Source organism: Varanus komodoensis, unplaced genomic scaffold (assembly GCF_004798865.1).
Source record: "Varanus komodoensis strain SLA01 unplaced genomic scaffold, ASM479886v1 scaffold48, whole genome shotgun sequence".
NCBI classification, from domain to species: domain Eukaryota; kingdom Metazoa; phylum Chordata; class Lepidosauria; order Squamata; family Varanidae; genus Varanus; species Varanus komodoensis.
The window spans coordinates 4426101-4441365 of record NW_025336059.1 but is presented as its reverse complement, the minus strand read 5'-3'; the positions used below and the strand labels follow the sequence as shown (position 1 = coordinate 4441365).

Sequence of the window (15265 nt, the reverse complement as noted above, 5' to 3'; positions counted from 1 at the left end):
GGCTCTGATTCTGACCTGCAGTGGGACGGATCCGCTTTTGCATGGCCGGTACTTGGCCCAGAGAGCCGACTTGAATGGTTGTAGCATTCGCAAGACCGGCTACCTCAAATGCTTCCCTTGGCAGTGGCGTTGACATATATGAAATATGTTTGATATATATGAAATATAAAGAGATATCTATTGTACGAATCGACCCTGACATGAAGGGAGAATTCCTCCCCCCCACTCTGTCACACTGCTGCGTATGTATTAACTCACTAGATTGGCCAAAGAATTGTCATCCTTGTGATACTGCTGATCTCCACTGCCCCCAGGCCAAGTGTGCTGACCCTTAAGGGGACCGTGGTGTGTGGCAGGCGGCCCATCCAATCAGAAGGAGAATCCTCTGGGTTGCCCCGGTTGTTAAAGGGGCATGGAACCTGGCTCCATGTAGAAATGGCAGCCCCTAATCTTTAATGGGCTGCTCTGCCTTTGAAAGTAAAGCATCAGGCAGACATCGAACAGGTGCAGTCTCCTGGGTCACTGCCATGGGGGAAGAGGAGCATCGACACCTGTTCAATTTCTGCCTGCCAGGCAGTGATGAAAGGTGCAGAGTTTCCTCCTGCAGGCGGAGAGAGAACAATCCACGGCCTTTGTCATTGTTTCTTTCTATTTGCTTGTTTGGTTTGTTGTTTCTGTATTTATGTATTCAACTGAAGCCAACCGAGTATTTTTACATATACTCCAGATCGGCTTGCACTTATGCCGAAGACAAGCAAGCGGAAGAATCTGGTGGGCTGGGATGACGCAGGGTCCCCTGGCTGGGCGGGACCGGGGTGGGGGTCCTCGTATTGCCCAGACCCTTGGGGCATCGGGCCCCCACAGTGCCTTGCGCAGGCCGGACTGTCTGGCTGGAGAGGCCTTGCAGGATGGGAGATGCCGGATGCGGGCATCTGAGCCGGGGCGTTCCAGGCAAGCACCCACCCGTCGGTCAGCAAGGGCTTCTCTCGCACTCTCTCCCTCTTGCTTTTTTCTTTCAGTCGCTCCATGTCTTTCCCTTTCACCCTTCACTCCTTCCCCTTCCCCTTCTCCTCCTCCATCCTTTCTTGTCTCCTTTTTCTTCCCTATTCTCTCACCCCCACAACTGTCTCTCTCCCCCTTCCCTTCCCTTCCCTTCCCTTCCCTTCCCTTCCCTTCCCAACACAAAGCCTCTCTGACCAGGGTCTGGGGATTAATACCAAGTTATGTTTATCTCCTCCTGCTACCGAGATCCATCTAGCCAGTTTCCTGACTTCACACTGATTTGGAAGGAAAACGTACCAAACAGGCAAGCAAAAGACTCCAGGGCTGTTAGCAAACGGAGCGTCCGTCCAGCAGGCCTCCCATCCTGCATCAGGCAGTGACCTCCGAGGTCCTTGCCAAATCTACGATCCTGTGGCTGTGGTTTAAGCACATCTCTGTGGCCTAGATCCCTTACTTGGAAGCCAGGCCTGCTTGGAACAGCGGGATTTCCTTCCGAGTGCTGCTGGGTAAGGTTGGGTTGCATGCTAGAAACCCAGCGATCCGCTTCTCCCCCTTCCCACCCTCCCCACTTCCCGAGTCCCAAGGACACCAGGCGTGCCACCAGCCCTCTCTGGAACATGCCAAAGTGCCGCGATTCGTTTTTCTAAAAGCAAGTTTTCTGTTTGAAAAGAGAGTTCCCAACTTGTTTCCTTTTAATGAAAAACAACACTGGAAAAAAAAATTGGACAGAGTCTCCTTCTGAAAATATTGACAATGTCTGTGATTACTCTATTGTTCGATTGCGATGTCCATGTGATTAAAAGGAGAAAAAACACACACCCAAACCAAAACACGAGAAATCGACCGCCAAAATTAACCTCATTAATCTGTTTTTTTATTTGAACTTATCAAAGATAATTCCCTAGTATGTGTGTGTGTGTGAAGTGTGTGTGTGTGTGTGTGTGTTTTGGAGGAATGATTCAAAGATAATGCCTACAACCTATTTTTGCCGCTGTAAATTGTGCATGCTACTATATATATATATATATGTATATGTGTGTGTGTGTGTGTGTGTGTGTGTGTGTGTATATATTTGTAGCTGTTTTCTCAAATGCCTTAATTTTTCTTGATTTGAGTTTTTGTACATTTTGCCATATAGTCATTATTCATGAAATCCTCAAACCACATTGTCTACTCTGGAACTAGAATTTTTAGGGTATCCAGAATACTTTTAGGATTGGGAAAATGCATTTTGGGACATTTTAAAAATCAGAAGTCTCTTTGGAGTAGTTCTGGTCTTCAAAGGGAAAGCATTCACACAATTTGCCCAAATGAAAAAATTGCATATAGAATTTTGTGCCTGGGTGATACAAATTCTTCACCAGGAAAGCTAACTCTTGTGGGGTGCATAAATTGTGCAAATGTCCAACTCCAAATGTGCATAATTTATCACAGTTTTGATTGTCAGGGCCGAGTGATAGTTACATTTTTCTATCTGTTTTCACTACACACTGGAAATCTTTCTGAGCCCCCCCCCCCACCTCCGTTTCCTTACCAGGTGTAATTTCCCAGCCTTGTGGATTAGAAACTTAAAACCAATGATAGCTGTGATTCTCAGGAAACTTATTTGCAACTCACAATTATATTCTGTGCATTCTGTGGTATATATGTGATAATATACGGGAGTGAAAGGGTTGGAGGGGATTTATTTTAGTTAAATAGTTTAGTTTTAGTGCTTGATTACACAGAAAAAAGGCCGGCAACTCCTTGCTTGGAGTTGCAGACCAGGTTTCTTCTCCAGACTTGCATCGGCTGGTGCCTCCAGAGGCACGGACCGTCACCAATCCTAGCATTCTGGGGACTGATTTTGGAGCCCTGCCTGTCTTCATCTCAACTCAGGAATCCAGAATCAAGAGCACCGCTTCTCCTCCTCGGTCTCTCAGCACCGCACAGAGGTGCTTCCCCTCCGTAGGGGACGAAGCTGGGCAGGCCGCAGACCCTCTCCTGGGCCCCCAGACCCAGGCGGCAGGCTGGGGCAGGACTGGGGATGTTTAGCTCAGCTTCAGTGCTGAAGTTCCAATTCATTAGCAAGTCCAAGGGGCCAAAGGAGGAGTAAAAGGCGGAGCCAAGGGCAGAAAGGCGGAGCCAAGGGCAAAGGGGGCAGAGCCAACCGAGGCCAAACACCTTCGTTTATTCAAGCTGTGATTGCCTGCAACTTCCATCGCGGGAGAGACAGTTGGACCTTTTCGAACGGCGTGTGGAAACCTGCACCAAGCCAAGAAATGACTCCGTGATAAGAGGTGTGTGCGGGGGGGGGGGGGGGGGTGAATCGGCCGCTCATGCACCTGCAGGGTCTTAGTCTGCTTTTCGGGCCAGGTGTAAACTTGCAACTCCAGAAGAAACAGCAGGACTGTGGAGCTGGGGCGCCTCTGAGCACGTGTGTATCTACTAGTTTGCAACGGTGGAACAGGAGTGTGCCCACCGTGGCCGAGTTTGAAGGGCTGGCACTCCTGACATGCTTGCACCCGTGTTCCTACGTGGGGCCCTCAAATGCACCCAGCTGTTTGTATTCAGGAGCCTGCAAAAGGCTTCACCCTGTCTGGGGGCAGCGGAAGTGGGGCAGGAATTTCCCCGGGTGGAAGGGTAAATCCTCCAGCTGGTTCTTGCGTTTCGGCACTGCAGTGTCGCAAACATGGCCCGTTTCGCTTCCTTCTCAGTACAGGCATGATGAGTTGGGGGCAAAGTTATATGCTGTTCCAAGACAGAGACAGATTTCCCCTCTGCCAAAATCTCTCCTCCAGGTTAAGGGGAGGTCCTTCCATTCCTCTATGGAAGAACTTCATTTTTCTGCCTCTTTCTCAGGGCATTTTGTGGGTGGCTTTGTACTCAATTGGGTTTTGAGCTTAGCCACTGCACCCCCTTTCTCATCTTTATAGGAACTGTCCATGGTGCTGAAAGCCACAGTGTCCCCCCCAAATATTCCGGGAAGCTGCGGACTTCCATACTGGGGATCCTCATCCATGGCAGTGTTTAGTCTGAGCCTTATTTCAGTGGGTGCCCATGGACTGGAAGGTGGTGGGGCAAAAGCTCGCCCAGATAATGGGGGCCTCAGAGGAAAGATTTGGGCACCAGCGGGCCACCCTCTGTTCCTGAAGCTCTGAGGAGCGTTTGCATTTAGCCAAATCTGAACACAGGTGGAATTTTCTGCCGCCCGGGACAGCCGTTATTTTTGGAGCAGCCTAGCTGTTTTTTCCTGAATCACTGGGGTTTATTAAAAAATGTGACAATGTTCCAGCAGCAGGGAGAAAAGAGAAAGGGAGAGAGGCAGTAGGCGTGGGCGGATGAACAGACTGGGCAAACACGTCTCAGGAAAACCTCTGGATGCCACAGTGGAGAGACGAGGCTGATTCTGAGTCAGCTGCCTGGTAACCGGCCCTGAAGCTGCTACAAAACGCCACCCCGAAAAGAGAAGCAGGAGCGGGAAGGTGCCCGCGTGAGGGAGCATTTCAAAGCAGGGCAAGCTCTGGTGCGTTGGCGTGCAGCACCGAGCAAGCCTGGGCTGAGTAGGGAGGGCACAATCGCCAGGAAGAAGCTCTGGGGGAAGCGGTGGGCCCCATGTGCGTGCCCAGCGATGCTGACCCCCGGCACAGGCTCACGGAGAGGAAAGGAAACCCATCCCCACGCCTCTTCGTTCTGCCCATCTAGCCTTTAAAAAACGAGTCAGAGCAAAGCCCAAGACGGGGTTTTTATGCTGCGGGGCCTGCATTGTTTCCTTCCCTTCCCTGAAGTTTTCAGAAATCTTTTCTCAGCTGGCACTTGAAAAATGGGGCTGCTGGCGCTTTTGCATATCCCATTGTGGTTGAAGCACAGAAGGGAGTGAAAAAACAGAAGGCAGCTTCTTAATGAGTCTAAAGCAACGGTAATGCAAGAGCAAATACTCCAGGACTGCGTGGGGGGATGAGTTGCCACCCGCTTTGTGCAGGTCGAGATCACTCGTGTCTTTGACAGAGCACCTTTTGACCGCTGTCGTATGGGACTAAAGGGGGAAATGAGCCACGGCCCTGTGCTTGCTGACCCTTTCTAGAGGACCCTTCACACACGGGCACCCAAGGGCCCGTGATCCTGCATTCATGCAACAGAATGTCCATAGTTCCTGGTAAAAGTTTTAATTCCCCCCTGTATTTATTAGGGAAAAATAGGAGGGACAATTTTAAAAAAAAGGAAAAGGGAGGGGGCTGACAACCCATCCTGAGGCTAATCTCCTGCAAAGCACAAGGTGGGTTGCTCATGGAACAACTAACCCAGCTCGGCGGGGTGCTGTGATGTGTGAATCCAACCGAAGCAGAATTTTAGAATGTTTTCATGCAAGGGGCATCCTGGTTCTTAGTTCTTCAATATGATTTTTGGGGGTGTTTACACTCAGAATGAAATTTTAGAATCTGGAACACATAATTGGTGGTTGCTGCTCACACTTGACAGAAAGGGGATGGCAGGGGGGGGGGGGGAAGGAGGGAGAGCCATCACCGTGCCCCAAGGCGAGTCCAAAAATTCAGAGGGCTGTGTCGATCCATCAAGTGTGAGCCATTTTGGGCTCCGTGCCAACCGGCCAGATGAGGCCTGCACTTCTGCATGGACCGTGGGCCAGGGCTAACCTCATACAGGCCGAGTGGCTTATGACAGAGCTCCACTGCGGAACTGGCAAGCAGGCATGTGTTGACTCCTTGACAGCCACAGCAGAATCAACGAGGGCTCCCTTTTCACCCCTTTCGCCTGCCCAAGCTGCTAGCTCTTATTAACCATGTTTGGATAGGAGAGCTTTCATCTTGGCACTACATTAGCTCTATTGACAATAATACAGAGGCTACTGTTCCCTTCCAAAGATCTCCTTAAAGGATTCGCCTCTCTTTGCAGTGATGGATTAAGGAAAACCCCTCGGATTAAAGCGCTCTGTGCTACTGATGGGAGGAAGGCCCAGAAGCGCCACGAAGGGGAAATATCTGGAGATGACTTCAAACATCAAGGTTTCGGCTGTATTTGCTCTGGGAACAGCTTAGTTCATGCAAACGGATGACTGGTTTTTCGTTTCATTTTATGTTACCGAGCCTCTGTATCTGCTCCTTTCTCCAAGCGGCTGAGAGCCACTTCTTTGATACTTTCCCAACAGGCCTGTGAGATAAGTAAGGTGCAGCAGCGACTTTCAGGGCCAAACGTGGCCCAGCCTGATCTGACTCAAATCCTCTCGAGGCTTTCCCTGGCAGGATGAAAAGCACCAAGTGATGTCCATGGAACGCATTTCCGGAAAAGTGTACAGAGCACCCTAACCCAAGCTGGTGATCCCCTGCGGTGTTGAGCCAGAACACCAAGAGTCTCTAGCCAAAATGGCGATCAAGGATGGGACTTGGAGTCCAACACATCTGGAGATGACCAGCTGGAGGGAGCTGGGTTTTAGGATTTCAGCCCACTTTGTCTGGCTCCGTATGGCTTTTGCTATCAGTTTACACGGGGGGCGGGGTGATGCAGATGTGGAGAAGGCCCAGCTGCAAGAGTCAAATCGGCCCTTCCAGTTTCCCCAGGTGGCACTTTGAGTCTCCACCTTGAGAAATGAACATTGTCACCCTGAATTAGAGCCAGGGTGAAAGTCCAGGTTAGCCTTGAGATTAGCAAAACCAGGGTCCCCTCCAAGGTCTCGAGGCCTGAGATGTGTTCAGAGTGGGCAGAGGGAGTTGGCCAAAAGAACAACAGAATTCCCACTCAACCTGGCCTTGAGGAAACCGACCTTGACGAATGGTTTTTTCCAGCCTGGTGTCAGGGCCTGAGGGAGCTGCAGGGCTCCTTCTGCAGGCCAGTGGCCACAGAAGCAGCTCTGGTAGTTGCAGGATCAGACCCACAGCCTTCTGCAGCAATCAAGGCCCTTGTGAGCCACGAGGGAGGAGCTATATAAGCACTGCCTCTTCCCTCCAGGTTTTTCAACAGTGGGCTTTTCCTGGCTTGTGGTGCTCCCTCTTGCTATGTGATTTCTTGTGGTCAAGACCCAGCTGATGCTCCAGCCTTGCTCTGGTCGCTCCTGCACCTGCTCCAAAGGTAGGCCTCTCCGTGTGTGAACTCTCTGGCTTCGTGTTTACCTAGTTTTGGCTTGGGATTCAGCTTGGGTGTTGGTCAATATTTGGGATTAGTGTGTCTGGACCCCGGTGTTCATGAATTTAATCTGCTGCCACACCTTAAGTTTCTGACACCTGGTAGGAAAAGGTCCAGATTAGGGCAAGGTTTTAAAAATGGAGATCCTCTTGGAAATTCAGAAACTTGGGAGGAGTTAAAAGGGGGCAGAAAGCATGAGCTATGTGGAAGAACCACCTGGAAGTCGGCATTTTGAAAATCCACCTTGAGGTATGAGTTTTTGCCCCAAATTAGGCATAGGTTGATCCAGGTGAGGCTTAGGAGTAGCAAAACCAGGGTCCCCTCCAAGGTTTAGAGGCTTGAAAAGTGTGTAGAATTGGCAGAGAGAAAAATTGGAGAAAAACCTTCCACTCTCACTGGCCTTTTGGAAATCTGCATTGGCGCATGGGTATTTCATTCCCAGAAGGACTCATAAGGTATTTAAACTGAAAAGAATATTGTAAAATCTTGAATGGTGGTACTTGCTACTTCTTACAATGATGTTTTGCCCTTCTATCCTCACAAGAACCCTGTAAGGTTGCCTTGCTTGAAGACAGCACCTGCTCAAAATTGTCCAGTGAATTTCCTTGCTGGGTGGGGGTTCAGGTTCACAGGGAGAGCTGAGCCAGTCAGAATTGTTGTGAAAATATAAAGGAGAAGTGGATGATGACATAAGTCATCTAGAATTCCTTCCAAAAAGGGAAAATGGCAGGAGTTAAAAAAGAGAGACAGATAAGTAGATATAGCCCAAAGTGTCTGATTCTGCCAGGTAAGCAAGGCCCAGATGAGGGTTAGGGTTGGAAGAACAGAAATCCTTCACAAATCCAGAAGCTACTCACAAACTGCAACAACACCAAGTCTTCGGTGTTCAGATTCATGGGCAAAACAACGAAGGAGTCCAGTTTAAGTTCTAAACTGAAGGCTGATCTAGCCAAGGCAAGGTGTTCCAGCCCTGATATGGTGTTCTGCCTTTGGGGGGGGGGGGGGAGGAGGCGTTGAGCAGGGTGGACCCACTCCATGACTGTGAGATGGCTGACACTAGTCGCGTGCAGAAAAAAACAGGCTGCGGCAATTGCCTGTTGGCAACAGTGCTTTTTAATGTATTTTCACCTGCATGGATACAGACACACATACACAGAATTATCCCAGGTGGCATCCTGATAAGATAAAAAAGACCTAAATCCCAACAGTGTGGTGTCTGTGTCTTCCTCAACATGATTCCAGTGAGACGGTGCCAATGGAACGCTTCCCCATCTTCCTTGGCTTCCGCGTTTAATGGTCTGGCGTGTTTTCTTGGTCCTCGTGGACCAGAGAGGCGTCTCATACGGACTTCCCCAGGGACAGAGGCAGAGGCCTGCTCTTTCCCAGCCCCATGCCCTCGGCTTGAAGCCACTCCATCTTCTGTTTGTGCTGCTGGATGGCATCGGCCACGCGGGCGTCCATCATGGCCTCCGTCAGCACGCCGTCCTCCGAGGCATACGCTGCGGCCTGGAGTGGGCAGAGAGAAGCAAAACATCCCATTGGAGTTTCCCCAAAGGCTCCCCACCAAACTTTTCTGGAGCACCGCAAAGAGGCTCGCGGTATGTTCTGGAATCCCAAAACGGATGTGAAAAAAAGCCACCTTGTTCCAATGAGGGAACTTCCAAGGGAACACGCCAGTGCAAATCAGAATTCGAGACCTTTGATTCTGTCCGTTCTGGCTCACTGGAAGACTCGACTCCTCTTCTCCCTTTCCCCTCAACTACTGATCAATTGGTACTTTCTAGGCACTTCCCTCTGTCTTTCAAGGAGGTTGAAATGAAGAGTTACTGGCCTGGTATCCCCCTCGCCCCGCCCCAGCCTTGGCCATGGGGCCCAGCTTGCTACTGGGCTGCAGCCAAAGTCCTCCAAAACAGTTTCCCAATGTTCGTGCTTATGCGGAGCGTTCCCACGCCAGAATCAGCCCTCCTTTTCCAGACCTGCTACCCCACATGGGCTGAAGGCGAGGGAGGGGGAGAGAGAGAGACAGGGCCACTCGCGGCACTTCTGATTCACTGCAGTCTGCACAGGCAAGCGTGTGTATTCCAGTTGCCACAGACAGGAGCGAGTGATTATGGGAACGGTAGTCCAAAGCACGTAAAGGACACCAGGATGTCCACCCTAGCATAGGAGGTTGTCTGGATTCCAAGCTGTGCTTCATCTTAACTGTGGTTGGTGGAAACATCTGTGGCGAACCATGGTTTGAAGATGGCTTATTTCCACTTCTCGCCCTTAAGATGCATCCTAGCTCGTTGGATCTGGCTGAGGCCCTGGCTGTGGTTAATCCAAAACGGAAGGGAAGGCCTCCAAACTCACGTGCTGGACTAGGAGGAGGACGCAAGCATGATGCCCGCTGGGCTTTTGCTTTTAAAATGGAACTAGGGTGAACTGTTACATCCACTTCAGCCTGGAGGGGTCTTTAAGGCCGGGCCCAGCCACTGGGTCCTTTCCCAATATTTGGGACTACAAATCCCACAACCACATACTGCTTAATAGAACTGCGGGACCCTGTTTTGGGCTCCTGTTTGGTGGAACTGGGGTTGCACCCCCCCCTTTTACTTCCGCTCCCTTCCATTATATAGCAACACCATAATAAAATCCGGTAAAGCAATGATACTGCCGAATTAACAACGGCAACATTTAATCCGTTCAATGAAGTGGCCCTGCTCACCAGTTAATCGATTAAAGCAATTACTTTTGATGGATTAAAAAGGTGTCCCAATCCAAATGGGCAGTAATTACGGAAACCCCCACAGGGTACAAGCACCTGTGAAGTGTGGAAAAGGGAGGAGAAGCCTTTTTCTGACGTATCGACTGCTGTGGCAAACGCACTGGATTCTCCAGGAACAAAAGGAAATTTGCGTTCTGCCTTGAAACTTGTTTGCACTCTTGTCAGAGTTGCTTGACTGCATCGACTAGAACTGGGGGACAGCTTTATCCCTCAGCCAAAGGAGCCCAACTGCGGGAAGTTACGTGGACGGCTGAATCTAAAGCACCCCTTGGCCGTCAGTCCGTGGGAGAATCCCAAGTCTGCATGCAGAAAGTCTGTGGTTCAAACTCCACCATCTCCAGGCAGGACTGAGAAAGATTCCCATCAGGAATCCTGCAGAATTGTATCAGCAATCTGGATTATGAGGTTTCCCACACTGCAGCCTTCCCCAGCCTGGGAATCCTTGGAGGTGTTAACTGCCAGCTCGTGGACATGCTGCCTTGGACTGATGGGAACTGTAGTCAAAGCAGATACCTAACAGAGCTCAAGCCTAAGTGCCAGGATTTATGTCACTCCAGACTTGCAAACAGAAGAGAGCAGTTTTGCCAAGGTTTGTAGAAGCACAAAATGGCTGTTAGCGAAAAGGAACGCCCGAAATGATGGAATAAATTTTGTGTATGTGCTCGGTGCAGAACGCAATGCCGGGAGTGTCACGGTGGGAAAATGGAAGGAGAGTCCATGGGATGCATCCACACGGAAGCCAACTGGGAGGCCACCAAGCCGCGACCCGCAACGGCAGGTCCTGCTTGTTTGCTGCTTCCGGGAGAAATTCATCCGGCCGAGCTGCATGGCTAGGAATGCCGTGGGCCTTGGAAAACCTGGCTAGTTTGGCCCACAGAGGTGCCCTGAGATGCCGTCACTCACAGACACCCCCCGGAGCCAGGAATGCCAGTGTTCCCTCCCGTGATGGGACCGGGCATCGGAGGACCTGGCAACGGGAGTGCTTTCCCTCTGGTGTGGCAGCCGGGATGCCGGGAGCGTCCCCAAGGAGCTGGCTTGATGCCCCGACCTCACCCAGCCCCAGCCCGCCGTGCAAGCGGCCACATTTCTCCCTTGATTGCGACGGTTCCAGCTGGGGCAGCGAGTTTCATGCTCGACTGGTTCCCTCGATGACTTTCTAAAAATAGGCCTTCCGAGGGCCCCGGCTGTCAGGAACGCAAATGGGGGAAAGCAGCTGTCCCTTTACGCAGAGGAGCTTTCATTGTCAACAAGATGTGGGCCTTCACTGGGATGCGAATGCCTCGATGCCTGGGCAGAGGGGACCACAACTTGTTTTCTCACCAAGAACTGGCCGGCCAGGCCCAGTTCTGCTTCCCGTGAGATTTTCACACCAGTGCTTTAGCGTGACAATCATGAGGGCTAGAAACTTGATTTTTGAAAAAGCTGCACATCTTGAGGGCAACTGTAGGGACGTCAAGTAAGCAAAACCTTGCCCATATGCTCCAATCCTGTGTGTCGAGGGGCCACGTACCCCCCCTTCCATGACACTACCGGAAATCTTAGCTGTGCAGAACCGCTGGAAACACGTCCTTCAATGACCGCAGTGACCACTGGCTGGTCAGGGAGAAGGTATTCAAGCTGTTTAGGGAAGACGGGAGCTGCAGCTATGGGTGAACGCAAGTTTTCCACTCCTGTGGCCCTGGGCCTTTAATTAAACACAAACATATAGATGGCTTTTGTCTGTGGGTAGCAAGTTTCAGTGTTGGCAGAATGACATGCAAAGGTGGGGGAGGAACAACGCGATCTGAATGTGATCGCGATGGAGGAGGTGGAGGAAGACTGACTAAAAGGAATCGGAATGAAGGACTGCAGGCAAATCAAGCAGCCGCTGCTATTGAACGACCCCCTGGGATTAGCTCAAAGGTGCACAAGGAACAGGCCAAAAGCGATGGAGAAATTGCCACTATTCATCTGCTAGTTTGCAAAAGGAAGAAAGGGCGACCTTTTCCAAGCGTTGGCTAAAGAGGCTGCAAACTTCCTTTGCTAATTAAGACTGTCCTTTTTTTTTAAGCATTGCAATGCTTTTCCGGGGCTGGAAAAGCAAGAGCGACATGACCGAGGGGGGGAAGGAATCTTAAAATACCGTTGCAAGACATCCATTTACGTCAAGGCTGTTTGGAGGACGTGGAGACGTGCACCTGGCTTGCCACAGCTGCTGTTTAGTGGCTGGAAAAATGCAAATGTGCGGGAGGGGGGGAAAGAGATGTCGCCCCTCCCTCGCACTCTCCCTTTCCCTGCATTTCTGGGGCTTTCTCAAGACGTGGCAAAACCAGGCACATTTTAAATGTCTCTCCAAGCTCGCCTATCCCTGGGATTCAGAGGACGGAGCCCAAAGCTTGTGAGTTTGCACCTTGGGCTCCGTTTCTCTCTGTTCGAAAAGGGGACTTGGGAGAAGTGCTGGAGCCGCTTCCTTGCAAAGAGAGACAGTAATAGCTGCCGTTGTTTAGGTTAGAAAAATGGCGAGGAAGGGGAGACGCAATCGAGGGTGCAGAATAGTGCTGGGAGAATGGACAGTGAGCGTTTTTTCTGTCTCGGAATAACAGACCCCGACGGGGTCATGCTGTGGAGTGGATGGCGGAAGGTTCCAGACAGAGGCCTTAATCGTACGGCATGAGATGTAGCGACAGCATTAATCTGGATCGCTTTAGAAGGCGGCTGGGCTACTGGTCCTGATAGCCCTCCGGGTGTCAGAGACCCATGTGCCTGTGTGCATCGGCTGCTGGGGAACATGGGCAGAAGGGTGCCCCTGTGCCACTTGGTGGTCTCTCGGTCCCTCACCCTGCACGGCTCTTCTCTTTGACCCACACTGGGAGATTGGGGGTGGGATTTTCCCACCTGCTTCCAAGCGGAAGCACTTACTACTGGTAAATGGAGGTAGTGGAAACGCCTTTTCCTTCTTATTTGGCCATGGCTTCCAAGTTCTCCTCCTGGTCGTTGACAGTCACCTTCCTGACATGGTGCGGTGAGAAGGGTGCTGGACTGGGCACCCCGGAGAGCCGGGTTTGAGTCCCCATGCGGCTGTGATGCCGGTCGCTCGCTCTTGGCCTAGCCCACCCCACAGGGCTGTTGTTGTGAGGATTAAAACCAGAGCTGGTAAGCCACTCTGGGGTTCCTCACAAGAGGGAAAAGGGATGCCTGGCAGTCAGGATGCTGATCATGAGCGGAGGGGGCCCCGATATTTTGACTGCAGGGCTCGGAAGGGGCACAAATTGCAGATGGAATCTCCCGGCATAGGGTTGGGAAGCCGAGGAAGTCACTGGTCCTGCCCCCTCCTCAAGCGCCCAGCCCCGCTCCCTTCTTCCCCCCCGCCAGGGTTAGACGACCAAAGTCAACCCCACAAGCCTGGGGAGCATTCAGAAGACCTGAAAGGCCTCACAGGTAAAATAAGGCTTGGTTCTCTGTGCCCACGAGGAAGGTGGGGGCAACGGGGTGGAGCGTGAGCGAAACCGAGCAGGGTGCCGGAGGGCGAATCGGAGGTGTGTGGCCACGAGAGGAAGGCGTGCGTGAGAGACGGAGAGCAAGCCACACTTGAGCGTGTGTGGCCATGTGAGTGCGTGCGTGCATGCGACCGGAACGGCCCGAAGGCAGTGCTGCCGACCCCCATGAATTCACTGCCCAGCTGAGACGGGCCAGGCCGGCGAAGCCTCTTGGCCGCGAGGGGCGAAGCTCGGCCACTGCCAGCGCACGCCGAGGCTCGCGGCCGATGGACGAGGCTTGAATGAGAGAGCGCTGCCTGGAATGCAGAGGAGGGGAGCCGGTGTGCTTGAGCGAGCGGCTCGTTTTCCCCACCCGTGGCCAGTGCCGAAACGCGGTGGGTTTCGTGCTGAGATGGGGGCGCGAGGAGAAGGCGAGCGGCAGCGCGCGAGAAATGACGCAGGCCGAGGATCTCTGGAAAGGCGCCAGTGGCTGCTGAGCTACTTCCCGATTGGTCCTCGGGGGCTAAAAACACCAAGGCGGCTGAAAGGCTGCGTTTCCCTGGGCCCGCGTGCCGGCTTGCATGTCCTACAGGCCAGCTGGAATGAGGGGAGAGGCGGCCTTCTCTGGAGAACTAGCCCTTTGCAAGGAGCTGGGGAGCCACAGAGCGGACGGCTGCCCTCTGTGCTTCTAATTCCACTGGTCTTGCACCCGGCAGAATGGGGGTCCTGAGCCTTGTTCAGCCCATGGGGCCCAAATTCTGTTCCAGAGACATTTTGAGGGGCTGCAAGCCCGTGGCAGGGTGTGGCTCAGAAGAGGGGGATCACAGAGCCAAAGATGCTGGTGCTTAATGGTGCTGCGGTCGGCAATTGAGGTTTCCGAGACATTTCTGCCTTGAGAGGTGGGGGGATGACCCTACATGTGAGGGGCCGCCAGCAATAAGTGGCGCTCAAGGGAAAAGGGGAGTCAGGGCAGGCTGGACTTGGCCCTTGCTCTGGATGTCCTGAGCGTGGCTTGTCCTGGGCTCCCACGGCCGCACGTGCTGCTCAATTCCCCCTCTGCGTTTGGCTCTGGCCCTTCGGGTCCCGGGGGCAGCTCCTGCCTCGTCCCGGGGAACTGATCTCAGTCTGAAACTCAGCAGATTCCCGCTGCAGCTCCGGAAGGGACGCTGGGCTCAGCGTGAGCAAGTTGTCAGAAGCAGGAAGCGTGAACCGAGGTGCCTGAACAACAGATCCGAGAGAGATCAAACTCTCTCTTTGGACCAGGGAACTGCACACCAGCCTAGGAAAGAACCCCTGCTAAGAAGGCCCTGTGGAGATGGAAAGGCTGGGAGAAAGTTCGCCAGAGACGGTGACTGGGTTCAGACAGCACAAGAACCTACACTTAGGGTTGTGTAGGGGATGAGCGGAGGCCTGTGACTGAAATGTGGGGTTCTGCCCAGACCCAGCCATGTGAACAAAGCTTGGGTTGTTAACCAGGAACAACCCAATCTTCGACCCAACAATTCTATGTCAAGGCGACTTTGCCCTGCGAGATCCGAGGAGACGCTTGGGGGGTCCTCCTTTGGTGGAAGGGCAGCGGCTGGCGACTGGGCGGACAGCCTTCTCCATGAAGCCGCCTGCTGTACACAAAGCTCTCCATGCAAGGCCTAGAGGGGGGAAGTTCCAGCCCCATGCTGGCCCATCATCCCTGACCCCTGGCCATGCTAGGTGGGGACAATGGGAGCTGAAGTCCAAAACCTCTGGAGAGCAACAAGTATCAGAACCCCTAAGGTAAGCAAATCATGGTCGGTCCGTCCGTCCGTCCGTCCAGGATTCAGAGGCCTGCCTCTGCACCAGGGACCAAGCCTGGGTTTCCCAGACTGCTGTGCTCCTTCCCCTCGGCCCCCAGTTGCTTGCTGGATGCCCAGCTCTGGAACTGGCCCATCGG

General features: G+C 52.6%; 1 protein-coding gene across 1 annotated transcript in view; it reads right to left on the bottom strand.

Annotated features, from left to right (window-relative positions):
* Nucleotides 1-8206: 8206 nt before the first annotated feature.
* The window catches only part of LOC123030951 (ATPase family AAA domain-containing protein 3), a 29849-nt gene continuing 22790 nt past the window's right edge, over nucleotides 8207-15265 (bottom strand). The window contains exon 17 of the mRNA XM_044445309.1: nucleotides 8207-8622. Coding sequence (XP_044301244.1) covers nucleotides 8455-8622 — 168 coding nt within the window. The 3' untranslated portion in view covers nucleotides 8207-8454. The remainder of the gene's footprint in view (nucleotides 8623-15265) is intronic.